Source organism: Eublepharis macularius, chromosome 2 (assembly GCF_028583425.1).
Source record: "Eublepharis macularius isolate TG4126 chromosome 2, MPM_Emac_v1.0, whole genome shotgun sequence".
NCBI classification, from domain to species: domain Eukaryota; kingdom Metazoa; phylum Chordata; class Lepidosauria; order Squamata; family Eublepharidae; genus Eublepharis; species Eublepharis macularius.
In genome coordinates this window covers 21,360,850-21,380,795 of record NC_072791.1, presented here as the reverse complement: position 1 = coordinate 21,380,795, position 19,946 = coordinate 21,360,850, and the positions used below count along the sequence as shown (strand labels likewise).

Genomic DNA, 19,946 nt, shown 5'->3' with positions numbered 1-19,946 from the left:
AGCACCTTATACACCCTATCATTAGCCACTGTTGTAAATGGGAGGGGGGGAGGCTGAAAGAACCTAATGAGTTCAGAGTAGAGAGAAGGTTTGAACCATGGGCTAACCAGTACGTGAAGGGAATGGCAAGCAAAGATTTTTATGCAGCTACAGGGTTTCTTAGAGATGCCTGACAGAGAAATTATAGAGATGAACAGTTGCCAGTAATTCCAAGTCTTAACCATGAACAGGTTGGTACAAGGAGACAGTCATACAGGGTGCCCCTGTGTATATTTATTCCTACTTGTGAGACCTTGTGTCTGCCGCTTCCTAACAAAGCGCAACAGCAAGTGTTTGGGCTGCAGAAACTTTATGGATTATGAATCAGCGTGCCAATTATCAGTAGAGTTGTCAAGTTTCATTTAGACAAATGGGCTTTCTTATACGGTTTCTCTGTTGCTCTCTTGCTCTGAACGTAGACATAGTTGGGCTCTTTAAGTAATAAACGGTGGCTGAGCCCTGGCAAAGGGTGCAGTCTGATTTCCCAGCAGGCAAAAGTTTTTCCAGTGCTGTTATTCATACAGTGACATTACAAGCGACGGCCAGATTAGTGAAACTGAAACACCATTCCATAACAACTGAATAACTTTCCTTCTGAGGAATACCGGCCACTGCTTCTGCCTTAAAATCCTGGGACCTCTTGCTAGCAAAAGCCAATGTGGTCCAGTAAATAAAGGTCTTTTACCTCACAGTCATGAATTTCACTGAATTACTTTTGGCCAGTCATCCATTCTCAATAAAAACCACCTCATAGAGTTGTTGTGAAGAAGAAAAAAATAGGACAGCTCCGTGTGTGTTACCCTGAGTACTTCAGAAGAAGAACAGGATATCCAAATACATACATACATACATACATACATACATACATACATACATACATACATACATATATATATATACATACATACTATGCAAGTCTCTGAATGTACAATAATTTTTAAAATCCTGTATGGCTTAGCTACATTGTTTTTCCTCCTACTTAAAAAAATATTTCTGCTCTTCATTCCATATGATTATGTATTAGCCGAGGAAGCTGTGCTTAGAGTCTCCTCAGGGGCAAAAAAGGGAAGTTCAACAGGAAAGTGGTCTTTGTGCTGGAAAAAAATGCTGTTGTTAGCTAAGCAGAGCATTCCAATTCAACCCAGAATATAAAATTTTCTCACTTCAGCCACAAACTCACTGGCGAACTGACCTACATCCCTTTTGCCACAACCCATACCTCAGGGCTCACTCACTTGCCTGCCCGTTCACTGTGCTAGAACATTAAAGTCCGGCTGCCGCTAAAATGTCTTCCAGAGTAAATTATATGCTGCTGCAGTTACAGCCACCTCTGTCAGATCATGTTTTAGGAGGGCTGAGGTTGCCAGCCCCAGCTTGGGAAATTCCTAGAGATTTGGGGGGGAAGACTGGAGAGGGCAGGGTTTGGGGAAGGGAGGGACCTCAGTGGTGATACCATACAGTCCACCCTCTAAAGCTGCCATTTCCTCCAGGGGAACTGATCTCTGTAGTCTAGAGATCAGTTGTAATTCCAGGAGGAAGGTAGTTATGAATTTCCTGCATTGTGCAGGGGGTTGGACTAGATAACCCTGGAGGTACCTTCCAATTCTATGATTCTGTGATTTCCAGGCCGCACCCATAGGTTGGCAACTCTAAACTAAGAGCATCTCCTGCAATGGCCTCAATTCAGATCTCATCTCAGCCATTAGACCTCAGGAAGAATGAGACAGTGTAGGGGAGAGGAAATTGTACATAAAGCACTTGGCACATGTCAGAACCTGTGCAGTGTAGTAGCTAGAATGTTGAACTGAGGGCCAAGCTACAAGTGATGAATGACACAGGTTGGACACTTGTCAGCTTCCCTCAAGTTTTAATGGGAAATGTAGGAGTCCTGGTCTTGCACCTTGGCTCTCCGACTGCTGTCCAATGGACTTTTCAACTGTCACTTGTCCAACATTCCGCCAAGCTGCCTACATTTCCCATCAAAACTTGAGGGAAGCTGACAAGTGTCCAACCTGTGTCATTCGTCACTTGTAGCTTGGCCCTTAGACTTAAGAAACCCAAGTTCAAGTCTTTTCTACTCAGGATGACTTTCCCAGCCCTAGAGGATTGTTCTGTTGGTAAAATAGAAGCGTAGAGAACCTGCCTTGAGGTCTCAGGAGGAAAGGCAAGCTAGAAATATCTAGATCAATGTTTTTAACGTCAAACGGGCGCATACTGCTATGGCAGAGCAGCTGCTTTCCCCAGCTTGGTCCTTGGTTCAATCCCCAGCAAGCATCCCCTTGTCAAAGGTCCTTCAATAACCTGGCTAGGTGAATGCTACAGAGCTAAAGCCAGTCCTTGGCCAGTAGACCAAAGGTTTGACTCAGCAGGATGCAGCAGCTTTGTGTATTCGCTATCACTGTTATGTTGTAGTCATGGTGGCATTTCATTTTTAAAAAGCAGCCTCACATGCAGAGATAAGGCATTCTTCAACTAAATGTGGAACAACTCATATCCTCTCCTGTTTCCTCCTTGCAGAACCCACACTGAAGATAGCACGACACCAGGTCTGGAGGATGTCAAGCAACAGATTTTTACTGTACTTAGTGACATTCAAAGCGCAGGCTTCGATGTGCTGCTTCAGGGCTTGTTTCAGGAATTGCAGGTAAGCGTCTGCTTGTTTGTCACGCCACCCTCTGTGGCTTTTGTTTTCTCCTCCTCTCTATCACATGGAAGCCCAGGAGGAGGTGGATTGGTGGAATGACCCCACTTGCTATGACTTCTTTATCTTACCCTTCCGCTATGGCTCTCTGGGTGGCAGTAACAAGTCTCCTTATCATTTTTATCCGGGAAACAACCCTGTGACATTGAATAGGCAGGAGCAGGGTTTTTTTCAGCTGGAACGCGGTGGAACGGAATTCCGGCTCCTCTTGAAAATGGTCACATGGCCAGTGGCCCCGCCCCCTGATCTCCAGACAGAGGGGAGTTTATATTGACCTCTGTGCCAAGCGGCACGGAGGGCGATCTAAACTCCCCTCTGTCTGGAGATCAGGGGGCGGGGCCACCGACCATGTGACCATTTTCACTGAGGGCGATTTAAACTTAAAAAAAACTCCCCCCTTGTTCCACCTGACCCAAAGTGACGTCATTGTGCGGTCCTGAGTTCCACCTCTGAGTTCCACCACCTCTTTTCCCAGAAAAAAGCCCTGGGCAGGAGGGCCTGGCTGGCCACAGGTTACCAAGCCAGATTCAGGGTTGGGTGGGGGTTTGAACCTGGAGTTTCCCCATTCAAGTCTAGCCACTAAACTAGTCTGGCTGTTATGGGAGTACGTACAATCGTAAGCGGCATTCAAAGTCCATTGAAATTAACTAGTCTCTCTCTGTGTCTCTCTTACATCTATTAGCCTCTTTTTAAGAAATTTACCCAGAAGACGTGGCTCTCCTGCACTGACATTATGAATGAAATCCTAGCCTCCACCAGCCACCACTTGTCAACATTCCAGACCCTTAAAGAGTCTTTTCGACAGGTAAACTAAACCAGTGACCAATCCTAAGAACGAAGACATCTGTGCTTTCAGTGGGAGGATTTTAGGGACAGGCAGTAGGTTTAAAATGCTTTGAGAAGGGCTCTATTTTCCATGATGATTACACAAAATTCATTGATGCGGGTCAAGCAGGTTTTTCAGATTTCTGAAATGACTCCCAAAACCTGTTTACAGAGAGAAACACCCCAGGAGAAACAATTCCTCTTTAAAGTCTTTTTCAATGCTCTAAAAATTGTCTTCAGGCCTAAATTCACATTACTTTCCCCCTTCTGTCCTCTCTGAGTCCACATGCTCCTCATGGGCTTGAGAATTCCCACCTCTAACTCAATTCCCTGGCAGCAGGGCCCATTTCCAAGCATGGTGAATGAGGAAAAGGAGCTTTAGCTTTCTCTCTGGGGCCTTGCGTAAGCCACTCCTCTCAGCCCAGCTCCCCAGCTGTATTGTGGAGAAAATAATAACAGTGACTTTGTTCGCCGCTCTGAGTGGGGCACTAATCTATCTAGAAGAGCAGTATATAAGGACAGTTGTTATTGTTATTCATATGTTCCTGATCTGAAATAGGCCTGGGGGCACAATTTCCCTGTTGCATGTTCTGTGTGTACTGATAAAGCTACACAAAGTTACCCTCAAAGAGGCATTTCCCTTGAAGCCTCTTCAGATCAAGGAAGTGAAAGGAAGGGGAAGTCGCTGCTTCTCCTCATGTGCCTCATTTCCAATCTAAACCGGATGCTACATGCCTGGGAATGAGCAATCGTGCGTCTGACAGTTCCCATGGCTGACCCAGGCAGTGGAGAACTGTGTAACATGTAGTTGGAGCCTATATAGTTGCAATAATAAGAGTGACATGACAGTCCAGTAAAAATATGTCAAGTCTCCCTTAAGGGAAGTAAAAGTGTCTTCACCTGCTGTTAGAAACTCTTCAGAATGGGAACAAGATAGACTTCGTTCAGGCCCCACAAAATGGCTGCCACTACTGCAGAAGTCCTGCTGCACAATATAACATCTGAAAAAGGAACACAGAGCAGAGCCACACTAAAAGATTTTGGTGCGTGAGGGGGAACATACAATAGGAGGTATTCTCTCAACGACTCTGACTTTTCTGATTATAACTCTGATTTTTTTTCTCCCCATCTAATCGCAAAAGACTAATTCCTTGTCTTATTTAGGCCATCATGGAGAAAATTCACCTCCACTTGGTCCGTGAACACATTTCCCGGCTTGTAAAGAAGAAAGTCAGCTTGAAATCTGCAGAACAGCAAAACAATTTGTCGAAGGTCATCCAAAACAATGCCTCCATATTGCACACTTTTTGCACAGAAAATGTAAGTTGAATTGCTCACCAAGTGCTTTTCAGAAGCAAAATTATGTCTATGAAACATGCTGCTACAGGCTGGATTGAGGCCTCATGGCAAGGGAAGAGGGGACAACCCCGCAAGCTTGATTGGTTCACTAGTCAAAAATAAGGTTCCTACACTTTTATCAAAAAGAGTCCAGTAGCACCTTTAAGACTAACCAACTTTATTGTAGCATAAGCTTTCGAGAATCACAGTTCTCTTCGTCAGATGCAGATACACTTTTATCATGTTTTAAAGGGGGAAAAGAAGTGTCTTCTAAAAACCAGTCCTTTTCCCTTTAAAGTATTAATCCCAGCTCATGAAGCTCAGTGAAACTGAGTAGCGGTTGAAGGGTTAAACCCCTTCTTCCCTTTGTTGCATGGACCCAATGCAACTTGTGGCTACATGAGTGCAATGTACCAATTATAGCCTGGCAGAGACTTGTGATCTCCATCACATCTGTTTTGGCCCTCCGTATGAGAAATGAACACTTCACTTGGCTAATGCAGACAGCATTTGCAAGCAGTGTTAAGGTGCTAAGTTGTATTCATATGTATATGGTTTCAATATGATGCACATTTAGTTAGGAGAAAGTCCTTTGGAGAACAGTGAGATTTTTGGATATTGCTGCATAGGATCAGGCTACAATGGAGGAGAATTCAAAAGACCTGTACACCGGTATTGCCATTTTGTATTCACTACTGCTGCAAATGCAGACACATTCACATTGATAATGAAGCTTTCACACAAGGGTTTTTTGCACACTTGCCGCTGCCAGCAACCATTTCCTCGGCTTTTTTCCCTGCCGCATTACCAGAGGGTTTTTTTTAAAAAATGGCAATTGCTGTAGCAGTTTAGTGATTTTTTTTGCTCATGTGGCATAATAGGGAAAATGGCAGCCGTGAGTGCCTGATGGAAGGAAAAGAGTGCCAATTTGGGAGGGACCTTTGAAGATGCAAAGTTTCCTTTCCAGACAGCTTACTCCCCTTTCCAAAAAGACTGTAGTAAAGATCAACCAGTACACTGTGCTTGAGGATATACGGTAACTAGTGTACACTGTGTTTGAAGTCGGAGAAGATGTGGACAGTTGACGATTAGAGAACAATGTTGTTCTCTTTTATTATTTAAGATATTTTATGGAGAACACCGTTAAATATTCACTCCTTCCCAAAAGTGATGGAAAAGCAAAGGCAAAGAGAAACATCTGAATGGAAGCAGCCAGAGTCGCATCCATTGAGCCGCTTTTCCCCAAAGGCCTTGGCATGTATGTTATACATGCTCCAAGCAAAGGTATCCCTGTGTGCCCAGCCCTGTCAGAGAGTGGCCTGTTGGATGTCAGTAGATAGTTCACATCATCCCAATGGGCTTCTCACAGCTATTGGCTGAGTATGTCACAATGGGTATACTCAGCCTATTAACTGCCAATGAGGAAAGAGGGATTCTGCTTACAGAAGGATAGAATTTTGCTGACAGTTTATTATTTAGCTCACTAAAGTCTTCTTCACACACACACAAAAATGGAACATGAATGTACTTTGTATTATTCTATGTTTTATATTTTCATTTTTGGCTTAATAAGGCATATGCGGGATGCATTGCCAATGGATTATGTCCAATATGTCTTGAACACAAACTCCCCTAAAATTTTCCTTCATTTTCTAGATGTTTTGGCAAACTAGAATTCTCAGTTCTGTACTCAGCTTTCTGGGAAGAGTAATTGGATTATAGACAATGCCAGAGGTGTACTTTTTGTCCATATAGTTACGGCTTCTTCTTTAAACCTGTGAAGCTGTAATTTCAAAGTGTAGATTTCTAACCAGGGCTTTGTTTCAGCTGGAATGCGGGGGAACGGAGTTCCGGAACCTCTTGAAAATGGTCACATGGCTGGTGGCCCCGCCCCCTGATCTCCAGACAGAGGGGAGTTTAGATTGCCCTCCACGCCATGTGGCGCGAAGGGCAATCTAAACTCTCCTCTGTCTGGAGATCAGGGGGCGGGGCCACCAGCCGTGTGAACATTTTCTCCGAGGGCAACCCACTGAGTTCCACCAACACTTTTCCCAGAAAAAAAGCCCGGTTTCTATCTCTTTGTCATATATGGCAGGGGCCTAAAGATATATGAGATAAAAATCCAAATGTTGAAAATAAGCATTTTGACAGTGCCAAGAGCTGGAGTAGTGAAGGGAGACTGAAAAGGATATTAAAAAATTAGACAGATACAATAGCTACTGCATGTTGGTTTTTTTCATATTCTGTCATCATAATGCCCGAAAACCCTGTTTATTATAAAAAGTCGGCAGTGTGAAATTTTGTCTGGATATTTTACCTGGAGAGGGGTATAATTTAGCCAGATTTCTAAAAAAATCTAACGTAAATGGCTTATAACAAAAACACTGCTTTAAAACAACGTTCCCTATTTGGTATGCCATGGTTATTTTCATCTTTCATCATAGTTAAACATTATGCAAAGATGATGTTATTCAAGATATTCTAAATATTCAATTATTATTAAATCATTTGTCATTTGTTATTATTAATAAAAATAATAACTATGGTTGTTGGGGGTTTTCCGGGCTGTATTGCCGTGGTCTTGGCATTGTAGTTCCTGACGTTTCGCCAGCAGCTGTGGCTGGCATCTTCAGAGGTGTAGCACCAAAAGACAGAGATCTCTCAGTGTCACAGTGTGGAAAAGATGTAGGTCATTTGTATCTACTCAGGAGGGGTGGGGTTGAGCTGAGTCATTCTGTAAGAGTTTCCCAGGGTGTGGAATGCTAATGGCGGGAGGCTTCACTGTATCCTGAGGAGGTTCTTTTGCATATGGATTGGTGCTTGATGTGCTAATCTTCTCTGCAGGGCTATTGTCGGGTGTGGAGTGTTTTGTTGGCCTGGTGTTTTTCAGAACTGGAGCCCATGCTCTGTTCATTCTTAAGGTTTCTTCTTTCCTGTTGAAGTTTTGCTTATGCTTGTGAATTTCAATGGCTTCCCTGTGCAGTCTGACAAAGTAGTTGGAAGTGTTGTCCAGTATTTTGGTGTCCTGGAATAAGATACTGTGCCCTGTTTGAGTTAGGCTATGTTCAGCCACTGCTGATTTTTCAGGCTGTCCAAGTCTGCAGTGTCTTTCATGTTCTTTTATTCTTGTCTGGATGCTACGCTTTGTGGTCCCGATGTAAACTTGTCCACAGCTGCAGGGTATACGGTATACTCCTGCAGAGGTGAGGGGGTCTCTGCTGTCTTTTGCTGATCGTAGCATCTGTTGTATTTTTCGGGTGGGTCTGAATACTGCTTGAAGGTTATGCTTTTCCATAAGCTTTCCCATCTGATCAGTAATTCCTTTGATATATGGCAAAAACACTTTTCCTGTAGGTGACTGTTTTTCCTTGGTTGTTTGATTCATCCTGGGTTTGATTGCTCTTCGGATTTCATTTCTGGAGTAGCCATTTGCCTGAAGTGCGTGGTTTAGATGATTAATTTCCTCATTGAGAAAGCGCGGCTCACATATCCGTCTTGCACGATCCACTAATGTTTTCATTATGCCTCTTTTCTGTCGGGGGTGGTGATTGGAGTTTTTGTGTAAGTACCGATCAGTGTGAGTTGGTTTCCTGTAGACCTTGTGACCTAACTGAAAGTTTGCTTTGCAGATGACCAAGGTATCCAGGAATGAGAGTTTTCCCTCACTTTCTTTCTCCATTGTGAATTGTATGTTCAGGTGGATGTTGTTGAGATGATTCAAAAACTCCCTCAATTCTTCCTCCCCATGGCTCCAAATGATGAATGTATCATCCACTCAGCCCAGTTATAGCAAACTTCTACATGGAACATTTTGAAAAAACAGCTCTAGAATCAGCACCCCACAAACCCAGTGTATGGTTCCGGTTTGTGGATGATACATTCATCGAAGGTTTGTGGATGATACATTCATCGAAGGCCGTGAAAGCCTTCAACAATACATCAAAAATAATAACTATTATTAACAACAAGAGGCAAAGTCTTCTGCTCTTTTTCATCCTGTGATTCTACATTTAGGGCATCCCTTCAGCATGTAGATGGAAGGATTTATAATCTTTATGATGGATGATCGGATACAATTTCTCTTTTTTATTTCTCCCTTGCTAGGGATCAAAGGCCAAATGGCTAGCCCCCGTGCTCCCAAGCCTGGCTGAAATCATCAAGCTTCAAGATACAAATGCCATCATGGTCGAAGTTGGTGGGCTTGCCAGTAAATACCCCGATATCAGGTGGGGGAAAAAACGATTTGTCGAGTTTCTTGGCAACGCTAAAGCAGTGTGTCTGCAATGGAATGGTTATGCAAGTTCGTCACTCGCAGAACGCACAACGCTTCTGTTGAATGAGTCAGATCATTGGTCCATCTAGGTCCATCTTGTCTCCTCTGAGTAAAAGGTGCTCCCCAGTCTCTTGTAAGCAGAGTTGAGATAGTTCACATCACCCACTCTCTGATCATTACAACTGGGGGTTGAACCTGGGTCCTTCTGCATGCCGAGCAGATGCTCTACCATTGACCCACAGTCCCAGGTTCAATGCACCCTCATCTATCTCACTTGACACATGGCACAGCCTGGCTGCTCCATCTGGCCTGGAGATCTTGACAGCGTGCAGCCAGGATTGCTGGTGGAATCACATGCTTGTCATCCAGCAGTGTCTCAAGCGGCAGGTGGCAACATGCAAGTCCTCCCCCACAACCACACATTTCCTGTTGTTGCACAATACTTTTTACTTCCTTCTGCACCAGAGTGGCAGAACAAGAAAACACAGCCAAACAAGTTCTAGCTTCGAAGTGGCAAAGAGCTTTACTGGAATAGAACAGGCTTTCCCCATATGAACTGTTGGCATCTCCCAGAGTTACTACTGATCTCCAGATGGCAGAGAACAGTTCCCCATGAGAAAACGGTTGCTTTGTAGGGTGGGCTCTACAGCATTATACCCTGCTGAGGTCCTTTCCCAGGGATCACCCCCAGGCTGGGCCCTTACAATTCACAGAGTGATGGAGATATCCCCAAATTATTACTACTAGACCTCATAGACTAGCAGTTTTTTTAATATTTTATTTTATTATAACAAAAAGGGAATACAGAAAAAAGAGGGAAGGGGACAAGAAAAACAAATATAAAGCTACAAGGATTATTAAAGTACAGAGTACAAAAATCATAACCTTTAAAGATATTAGAATAATAATTTAAAATGTTTAGCATATATATTTTCAAATAAACAACGTGCAGAATTCAAACCTATTTCTACTCATCTTAAAAAAATAAAAAACTCATTCCATTATTACCCCATCTTATCATTACCTTTTCTTAACAATAACAATGCTGATTCCTTAGTACAACTAATTACCATAACATTTACAGTCCCTGCCTTTCCGGTTCCTGGCCTCTCTCTGTGTTGCTTTTACAGCTGGGAGACCCATGTAGGAACTCTCGGATATTTATTAATTTAATTAGATTTATATTCCGCTTACCCCACAAGCAGGCTCAGAGCAGATTACAAACAAAAGATATAAAATCAACCAGGGTAGCATAAAAAGATAAAAACATCAGTTTAAAATTTCATTTAAACAGCTGCTCACATATTGCACATCTCTCCTGGGCTGGAGATCAATATTCCTGCTTGTGTTGAACGTCCCTTTCATCTCAAAGGCAATCCACCCACCTCACAGGGTGCTTGTTTTTGCGGGGATAACAACATACTTTGTAAACCACTCTGAGGGGGTGTTAAGTTATGCTGAAGGGCAATATATAAATCGAATTTTACTGTTATTATTAATCTGAGCAATTTGTTCAGAGCAAGGTTTTCATTCTTCAGTTTGTCGTCTGTCCTCTCTTTCTCTTTCCCTGTTTCTGACACTTAATGTTTTTCTACATTCACAGCAAGAAGCATCTGGCAGCCATCTTGTACTTCAAGGGCAACTTATCCAGCAGCGACAGCAAAAGCATCTTGAGTGTGCTGGACATCCGCTTGAGTGTAGTGCTCCCTCCCACACCCTTGTTCTCAACCATCAAGCCTTCCTAGACTTGGCCGAGAAACACTTCTATACCACAGCGTTGCCGTTCAGGGAGGCCTGCATTCAAGCAACTGCATAGGCGGTTCCAAACTCTGCTCTGGGAACTTTTTCAAGTTGCCACCGTTCAGGGGAAGAGGCACTTGTCCTTTAATGCCCCCTAGAAAAAACCTGGGATGGAACTGAGACCTTGTGACTGATTTCCTGAAACAGCAGTTTTAAGAGTTCCATCCACCTCCTGGGAGGTTTTGAACATTTCCTCTACTGCCTCAGTTTTCCCATCTAGGAAATGGAGGCAAACCTCTCATATATCTGGTACAGATATGATGCTATAAGACTCCTTCATTTTATATGGTTTGTTAAAGCACTTTCAGAAGAATCTCAATGGCTGCATAAGATTTCTCGGGGGGGGGAGATGCCTTTGTTTATATTAGAGGGACAATCGGAGGCGCATGTGAATAGCGTTTTTGGATGCACATTTGCTGAGATGTTCTAGCGGAAATGTTCTGGGGCTTCTTCGTTGGGAGAAAGCCCTCCTAAACTGTAGACAAGCAGCTATGAAATGGTCTTACTCCCCAGCATATATTAGCAGAGAACAGGGTTTGGCTGAGCAGCTTTGGAGAGATGGTGCAATGTAGTGAGGGAGAGATGACGTGATGTAGTGGGTTACTGAGTTGGGTTCATATCCCCAACCGTGGAATATTGCTGGGTAATCTTGGCCTCAGTCTCTGAGGACATCAGTGGGATTAGACTTCTTGAGCTGCTTGGAGGAAAAAAACAATACGCTTCTCTCTAGAACAACTGCAGAATGTGAACATGCCCTCTACTCCAGTGGGGTGCAGTGATTAGAGTGTTGGACTAAAATGTAGGAGACCCAGGTTCGAATCCACACCCTACCATAGAACCTTGCTGGTGACCTCAGGCCAGTCACTCATTCTCTCTCAGCCTCACCTACTTTTGTGAGGATGAAATGGAGGAGAACAGCGTAATCCACTTTGAGGTCCCAAATGGGGAGGAAGGTGCAGTATAAATGAAGTTAGTAAATATCCTCTCCTTTGATTTCCGCTTTTCAGATCGGGCCAGTGTTTTGATACCCATTTTTTACTGTTGTTTTCTAGTTCAAATTGTTGTTGTTGAGTCTCCTCACTGAGTTCTTCTGGAGAGGTGCCTTAAATAAATAAGATGCTTTTCTATAAGAAATACGTTTTCTTAATAAATGCTTAAGAAATAACTGATTTGCTGCTTTGGACAGCTTCCCCCCTCCCCTCCCCAATGCCTTTAAAGAGCTGGATTTTATTGGTGTGGGGGGACAAATTTAAAGCAGGAAGAGATATCAACGGAGGTTCTACCACACTTTTCATGGGTATGTTGGACTCTAGAAGCAGGGCAGCAGAGGGGGGGAAAGATGATGTTTGAATATGGTTATACACTTTTTTGCCTCAAGGCACTCCCTACAATTAGGCAAATTGATGCAACCAACTGTGGATGCCATTACAACATAGATTTTACTTCATGATTATATTTTTACTAGCAGAGGAAGCTATTTAGGGATGCTACTGGGGGCATCAAAGTATCTTGGGCTGTACCAATCTTGTAGAGATGCTTCCAGGGACATTATGAGACACCAAAGAAAGTCATCAAGCTCCCTTCTCCCCCTTCTTCCATGAAACTTGGCTATGAAACAAAAGGCTATAAATTAATTAATATCTTCATTTACAGTCATGGGAAGAGACAGTGATCTAATGCTGACTCAATAAAGGAAGATGCGGCCTTCAGTTTGCAAGACCTGAGCGAAGCTGTGGATGACAGGACATTCTGGAGGTCATTAATTCATAGGGTCATAAGTCAGAAGCATGACAGTACATAACTGCACACAATGTTTTAGCCAAACATTTAAACACATTCCAAAATTTGCCGCAAATATCTCCAGGAACAAGATTATTGTATGGACCCTGTACCAAAATCCAACGTAACAATAGGTATAATCAGGGCTTTTTTTCCACTGTGGATGCCATTACAACCATTACAACATAGGTGGAACTCAGTGGGTTGCCCTCGGAGAAAATGGTCACATGGCTGGTGGCCCCGCCCCCTGATCTCCAGACAGAGGAGAGTTTAGATTGCCCTCTGCACCGCTGAGTGGTGCGGAAAGCAATCTAAACTCCCCCCTGTCTGGAGATCAGGGGGCGGGGCCACCAGCCATGTGACCATTTTCAAGAGGTTCCGGACCTCCATTCTACTGCGTAACAGCTGAAAAAAAGCCCTGGGTATAATTACAGTGACTGGTTTCAACTTGCCTGGAAGGGGACCTATTGACAGTTTCCTCACCAAAGTTTTCTACAGGATCTGAGGGAAGTTTTGGTATGGATATGGAGGCATATAATCCATTATGGCTGGATGGACCTTGGTAATGATTATATCAGGGAGATCTCTGCAGAGAGCCGGCCTAAAGAAAGTTTTTAAAAGGAATAGGATGTCTTATAAGCCTCAAGGAAACTCTCCATCACACAATAGTAAAAAATGTAAACTGGAGGGCTGTACTATTTGAGTCCCCTTCCCCCCCTCCCCCCAATAGAGCCAACTTTGTGTAGTGGTTAAGAGCATGGGACTCTAATCTGGAGAACCGGGTTTGACTCCACTCTTCCTCTTGAAGCCAGCTGGGTAACCTTGGGTCAGTCACGGCTCTCTCAGAGCTCTCTCAGCCCCACCCACCTCACAGGGTGATTATTGAGGGGATAATAATAACATACTTTGTAAACCGCTCTGACTGGGCATTAAGATGTCCTGAAGGGCGATATATAAATCGAATGTTGTTGTTATCCTCTCTTCGGTCCAACAATCTTGGAACTGGGGAGTGGTGGTAGAAGAGGCTGCAGACATGGGGAGGAACACAGGAAAACACCATATTCTGTTGTTCACAGATGGCTTGATGAGGCCCCCTGTATAATAATTTTGTCATACTCCCAGAACTCATCCTCAGAAATTCCGAGATGGCTTGCCACTGGTGATTGATATTTAGTGGATTTTAGCAGACAGTGATCCGAAAAGGAAATTAGCATTGCTGAAAAACTGGGGATTTCACATTTTTATTCCCCTGGACAGGATACAAAATGAGCATTTCCCCCAAACTGGGGATTTCAAGCTCCTATCCCTTGGGATTCTGGCAGCAAGCCATTTCAAAAGCACAGCCTCAGATTAACTCTGCGTTGCATCCACCCAACAGACTCTTGCAATTACCATGGACTGGTGTTCTGGATATCTTGGCTGCCAAACAAAAACTTCTTAAAAATCCATCAGTACAAGGCGACGTGAGAACTGGGCTAGTCTGAAGAGCTCATGAGACTGAGGTTTCACAGGACAATCCTAAAGAGAATTAGACCCTTCCAAATCCAGTCAAGTTAATGGGTTTAGAAGGGTGTGTGACTTTGCTTAGAATGGATAGTTAAAACACTTGGATGTTGTATTTCACTTTATTCATTTCTGTTTTTCATTAAGTTTTGTTTTCATTGTATCGTATCCTCAGCTATTCCATAGCCAAACACTTATCCAATATGACAAGCGCTGCAATCCTTTCATCAAAGAGGTTCATTCATTTGACGTTTTGTGTACCACTAAAAATGTCAGGGGATGATCTGGCTTTGGATTGCATTCTTGGTTTACACATTCTTTTCTATAGAACTGCCCTGTTTTATTCCTTGAAATGCCCTATTTTGTTCCCTCTGCATCTCTATAAGAGAATCTTCCCTTGAAGCTTTTCTCAAAGCAAGCGCTGGCCTCAAACTTTACAGTGAACACAGAAATAAATCATAACATTGTAATAATTAATAATAATAACAACAATAAACAGAAACAAAATGTGGGGAAAGTGTATCCCTTTTTATTTTTATACATTTCCCCTTTATATATTTGTTTTATATATTTGTTATGACTCATTTAAGATTTTTTAAAAGATGGGAACAGCAAGTTTTAAAAGTTTTTGTACAGCATCTAGCTCAAGGACACACGTTGTCGTTTTGCAGGTGTTATGGCTGAATAAAAGTTTTTACGTTCTTTTTTGTGGTTGGGATCTTTTTATTCTTTTTTTCACATTAAGTCACACACATTTTTAAAAATGAGACTTTTGTGGTTTCGTCCATCTGTTTCCTGTTACTGATGTGAACTTGGGATTCAAATGAAGGTCCCCAGCTTGATGCTCAATGGTCCAAATCAGATTCATGTGATGAAAATACAAAGATAACTTATTTAGAGCCAGATCTGTGAGACATTTAGCTTAGAATCATCTCCTCTGCTTGGTAGCGATTCTCTTGCATCTCAGATAGAGAAAGGTTTTTCTCACCATTTGCCATCTGAACTCCGTAAGATTGCATCTCTGAACTTCTCCATGCAAAGAACTTGTTCCAACCCTGAGCCCTTCCCACAGTCAAAAGTAATAATAGTAACTTGAAGTTCTTCCACATACCTTGCCCCCTCCAGAAGAGGTCATGGGAGAAGATTCCCATAAGCGTTTCTCTCACTTCGTTCTCTACCATGCACAAAGTGGTGTGATGTGTGAAGTACACTGCAATGTGCCCTTCCATTATATGTAACATGAGGCCCACGTTTGTCATACATATGGGTTTAGCAGACTGTTCCATATGCATTTATGCTCCTATCTTGCTGCTCATGTTCAAAGCTTAGTAACATGGAGTCTCTCTACACAATACTTTCGACTCATATTCTTCACATGTCGGGAGACACAATGTTAGCTGGGAAGCATAGTTTTAAATGACAGAGCCGGTCAAGATCGCTCCAGAGGGGATGGATTCTCTCACAGCCCTCTGCTGCCTCTAGCGTTTCCCAGAGGCTTTGCCCTGTCACAGCTCGGTTAATGCAAATTTTTAAGCAGTGAGGCCAGCAGGGTAAAACCTCTGGAAGGGGAGACAGTCCGGCATGGAGGGCTATGAGAGAATCCTTCCTTTCTGGAGCGATCTCTGCCGGCTCTGTCTTTCAAAACTGTGCTTCCCAGCAAACATTGCGCCTCCCAACACTTGATGGACACGTGCCCCTGAATCTTGTGTAGAAAGATAGAGGTCATGATGACCCTAGTTTAGAAGGCTTGAAAGTGATGTAGGTTCTACCAGTCGTGATAGCTAAATGGAACCTCCAACTCAAGAGGAAGTGTTACCTCTGTGAGGGAAATGGCCTACATTTGCTGGGTTTCTTAACATGTGGTCAAGTCAGCCTAGAAGATGGCAGCCTTTAGGCCCTCACCCTTGAGGGGTTCAAGGGACTCCAACTTGGCAGCAGGGTCTACAGCCACTGCTAATGCTTCCAATGGGGTTCCTGGGGGCTCGGGAGGCCCCTTTAACTCCAACCTCCATCAACGCTGCCCAGACCACAGGCAACTCCTCTCGCTTGCAAGGAAGGGGGTGGGCCAGTTTGAAAGCATGAAGGAGGAAGGGCAGAGGTGGGAGGGTCTTGGGCAGGCTGGCCGGACGATTTTTTAAAAAAACAGCCTTAAGGCCTACAGTGTGATGTAGGGGTCCCAGGTCCCTATACCCTCCTGAGAGGAGTAAGGGGGCCAGAGACTTACCTGTGCTCCCAAAAGCACCCGCACACTCCAAGAGAAACACAATGACATCACTTCCGGGAAGTGATGCCATCATGCTGGCCATGGATGTGCTCCAGCGCTTCCCATTGAGCTAATTCTAGCCTAATTGGGGCCAAAATTGGTCCCAGCAAAGACAGGAACGTACCCATGGCCACTGAATGATATTACTTCAGGATGTGGCATTGCACTCCGCTGGGAGAGCACCTAGTGCACATTTTCCTGGGTTGCCTGCCAGTAGCAGGCAATCTCCAGGGGGCTTGCTACCTCCTGCCAATCACCAGCGATCAGCAATGGGGCAAACCCCTGAGAGATCGCCTGCCACTGGCAGGCAACTGCGAAGCCTAGTAGGATGTCACTTCCAGGGAAAACATAAAAGTGACACCAGTCCTCTTTAGGAATTGCCAGAAATACTATGGTTTTACCACGTTTCTGCTGATTCCTAGAGAGGTGTGATATCACTTACACGTTTTCCCCAGAAATGGTCATACCACCAGCTGACACCTGCCCCCCCCATGTCCCCACTCTACCACCGATCTTCCAGTGGTTATCAGGCCAGGCCGGGCAATCTTATACCTGGACTGTATAAAAGAGCAAGGGTCCAGTAGCACCTCTATACCAACAAAATTTGTGGTAGGGTATGAGCTTTCATGAGCCACAGCTCACTTCTTCAGATACCAGGGCTGCGTTCATCCTCTTCTTAATGGCAACCCAAGGGTTTGACATCCAGCTGCCTTCCAGGGGCATTGCAGCATACAGACATTACCTGCAAAGATGAGACACAGCTAGGATTTCCTTTACATAGCATGCATTTCTAAATTTCAAAAAGCAATGTGAATATGTGATTTTCAGGCTTTTATTGTATATTGTAAAGGTAAAACTTCCAAAATTCTCTGCCTCTTCACACCAGCTTTTCCTACAAGAATGCTTCTTTATGACCACTCTCTGACCTCGTTTGCATTTACAGCAATTGGATTCGTACCCACCAAATGTTGGAATGTGTGCTCTTCCTTAGCAGCAAGCCCCGGACTCTGCTCTTATCAAAACCCTCTCAGAATGGGCCTTTGATGCTCCGATGAAAGCGACGTGTCAGATATAGTAAAAAATACAGCCTTGGAGAGAACACGTACTGCAGGATCAGATAATATTTGTGTACCTAATCCAGAACTAACCTGGCATTTGACTTGAGTGACTTCCCCTTGGAAAAAAAATCTTGAAGAATGGCTGAGCTTTCAATACTGCTCATTATCTTCAGAATGCTTTCCAAAGCTATCAAGTGAGAAACCGAGAGGAAGCTGAACTTATATGAAGAGAGAGAAAATATTGGTTCTGGAATGTCTCAATGTGATCTTGGAGACTTCAAGTAAACCCCAAATATGTGGAGAAGTCAGAGGACGAGAGTCATTTATATCCCACCTCGTCACTGTAAGGTTCTCAAGATGACAGAGCCAAGAATGAAAACAATCACAAAGAGATCTGATCTGCCAAGACCGAGTCTTTAGTTGCTGCTGCACCCAAACTGGAAGGTTCTGGTTCCATGAAGTGTCGAACGGAAAAGAGCATTCTGTCCACTGTGGCTTCCTCGATCAGTGGCGCCTTTTTGTGATGGGTGAAGCAAAAATTGACATTCTACGTTGAGTTTTTTTAAAAGAAGAAATGAACCCCTAATCGCAAAGCAAAAAACATTTATTTGCTTGCGAATTGTTGTTTGACAAACAGGTTAACAGACTTTACAAGGAAGACACAGAATATGAGTTCAGTTGAGCAGACGATCACTTTCAACAGACACATACATAAAACTGCCTTATACTAAGTCAAACCATTGATCTATAGAGTTGGAAACACTGGGCTGGGAAATTCCTGGAGATTTGGGGGAGAAACCTGGGGAAGGCAGAGTTCAGGGAGGGGAGGGACCGCATCATGGTATAATGCCACAGAGTCCACCCTCCAAATCTGCCATTTTCTCCAGGAGAACAGATCTTTGTAGTCTGGAGATCCAGGTGATCTCCAGCCACTGCCTGGAGGTTGCACTAACTACACAACACCCAGGAAATAATACCAATCAAATATACAGTGTTAGAAACGGTATTCAGGTTGGTCTAGCTTTTAGCCATGCCAGATTTAACAAACCTGCAAGTGACAGGGGCCGATTCCAGATGACTAACCTTAAGGTGCTTCATGCCGCCCTCTTCTGGATCGCGACGGGGAAAATGCGAAATATCGCGTTTCCTCGCACGAGTTTTGCGCGTCATCGTGCAAAACTCGCGTGAGGAAACGCGATATTTCGCATTTTCCCCATCGCGATCCGGAAGAGGGCAGCATGAAGCGCCTTAAGGTTAGTCATCTGGAATCGGCCAGGGCTCCAATCAGAGCTGCCACAAGGAGTCATGTTGGGTCCTTCAAGTGCGTGGGTCCCAGGCTGTGCAGGGCTTTAAAGGTACAAACCAACACCTTGAACTGAACTCAGAAACAAACAGGCAACGAGCGCAACGTTCTTTGAATCGGTGTAACGTATGTGCAACGCTAAGGTTGCCAGCTCCAGATTAGGAAATCCCTGAAGATCTGGGGATACAGTCTAGGTAAAACAGGGTTTGGGGGTAGGGAGGGACCTCAGTAGAGTATAATGTTGTGGAGTCTACGCTACAAAGCAGCCATTTTCACCAGGGGAACTGATCCCTGTAGTCTGGAGATCAGTTGCAATTTGGGAGATCTCCAGGTCCCACCTGGAGGCTGGCAAACCTATGCAGTGGTTTGTGTCGTGTTTCTGTATATCCATGCCATGTTTGTTTATTTGTTCTGTCACTGATGCCACAGTATATTGAATGTCTAATGTCTAACCTGCTGTATTCTTTCAGTAGCCATGTTATTTTCATATTATAACTAGACATGGGCATGAACAGCATTACGAACAGATTTAACCCACGATCAGCCTAATCTGCTGTTCTCGAACAAGCTGTTCGTGAGGCCCCATCCTAAACGAACAACAGGTGGTCGTTGCAAGCCTCCTTTGTTGCCTTTGGAAAGCCAGACAGTCTGGCACCTGCTGCAATCAATCCCCTTGGCAACCAGAGGAAGGAGGAACTCCTTCTGGCTTTCACCCTTCAAAGTACTTCCAGCAGAGAGTCCCATTTTTGCCACTGTGAAGAGAAAATGACAGCCAACAGGGAGACCCGGGGATCATGCCTTTCCCAGGGTGCAATCTCTTTGAAACTTCAGAGGACAGTGAGGACTATGTCCCCTGCAAATTTTGTGGGTATTGGACATTGGGAAGGTCACTTTTGTAACCCCTCAAACTAGCGGCCAGCAGACACTGCTGTTTTTGCCAGGACAGGGCCTTTTAAACTATCAGCTGGCAGGCGGCAGGGGGGATAGTTTAAAGGGATCTTTAAAGGGCCAGGTAAGTGGGTTTGAGGACAGACTAAGTGGGGGGGGGGTGGGGGGTTCTGGCC

General features: G+C 44.1%; 1 protein-coding gene across 2 annotated transcripts in view; it reads left to right on the top strand.

Annotated features, from left to right (window-relative positions):
* TNFAIP2 (TNF alpha induced protein 2) overlaps nt 1–12,965 on the top strand; it is a 32,302-nt gene extending 19,337 nt beyond the window's left edge. For both annotated transcript variants that reach the window (XM_054972691.1, XM_054972690.1), the window contains exons 8-12: nt 2,557–2,683; nt 3,423–3,545; nt 4,730–4,885; nt 9,008–9,129; nt 10,780–12,965. In XM_054972691.1, coding sequence (XP_054828666.1) covers nt 2,557–2,683; nt 3,423–3,545; nt 4,730–4,885; nt 9,008–9,129; nt 10,780–10,921 — 670 coding nt within the window. In that variant the 3' untranslated portion in view covers nt 10,922–12,965. The remainder of the gene's footprint in view (nt 1–2,556; nt 2,684–3,422; nt 3,546–4,729; nt 4,886–9,007; nt 9,130–10,779) is intronic.
* The last annotated feature ends 6,981 nt before the right edge of the window (nt 12,966–19,946 follow it).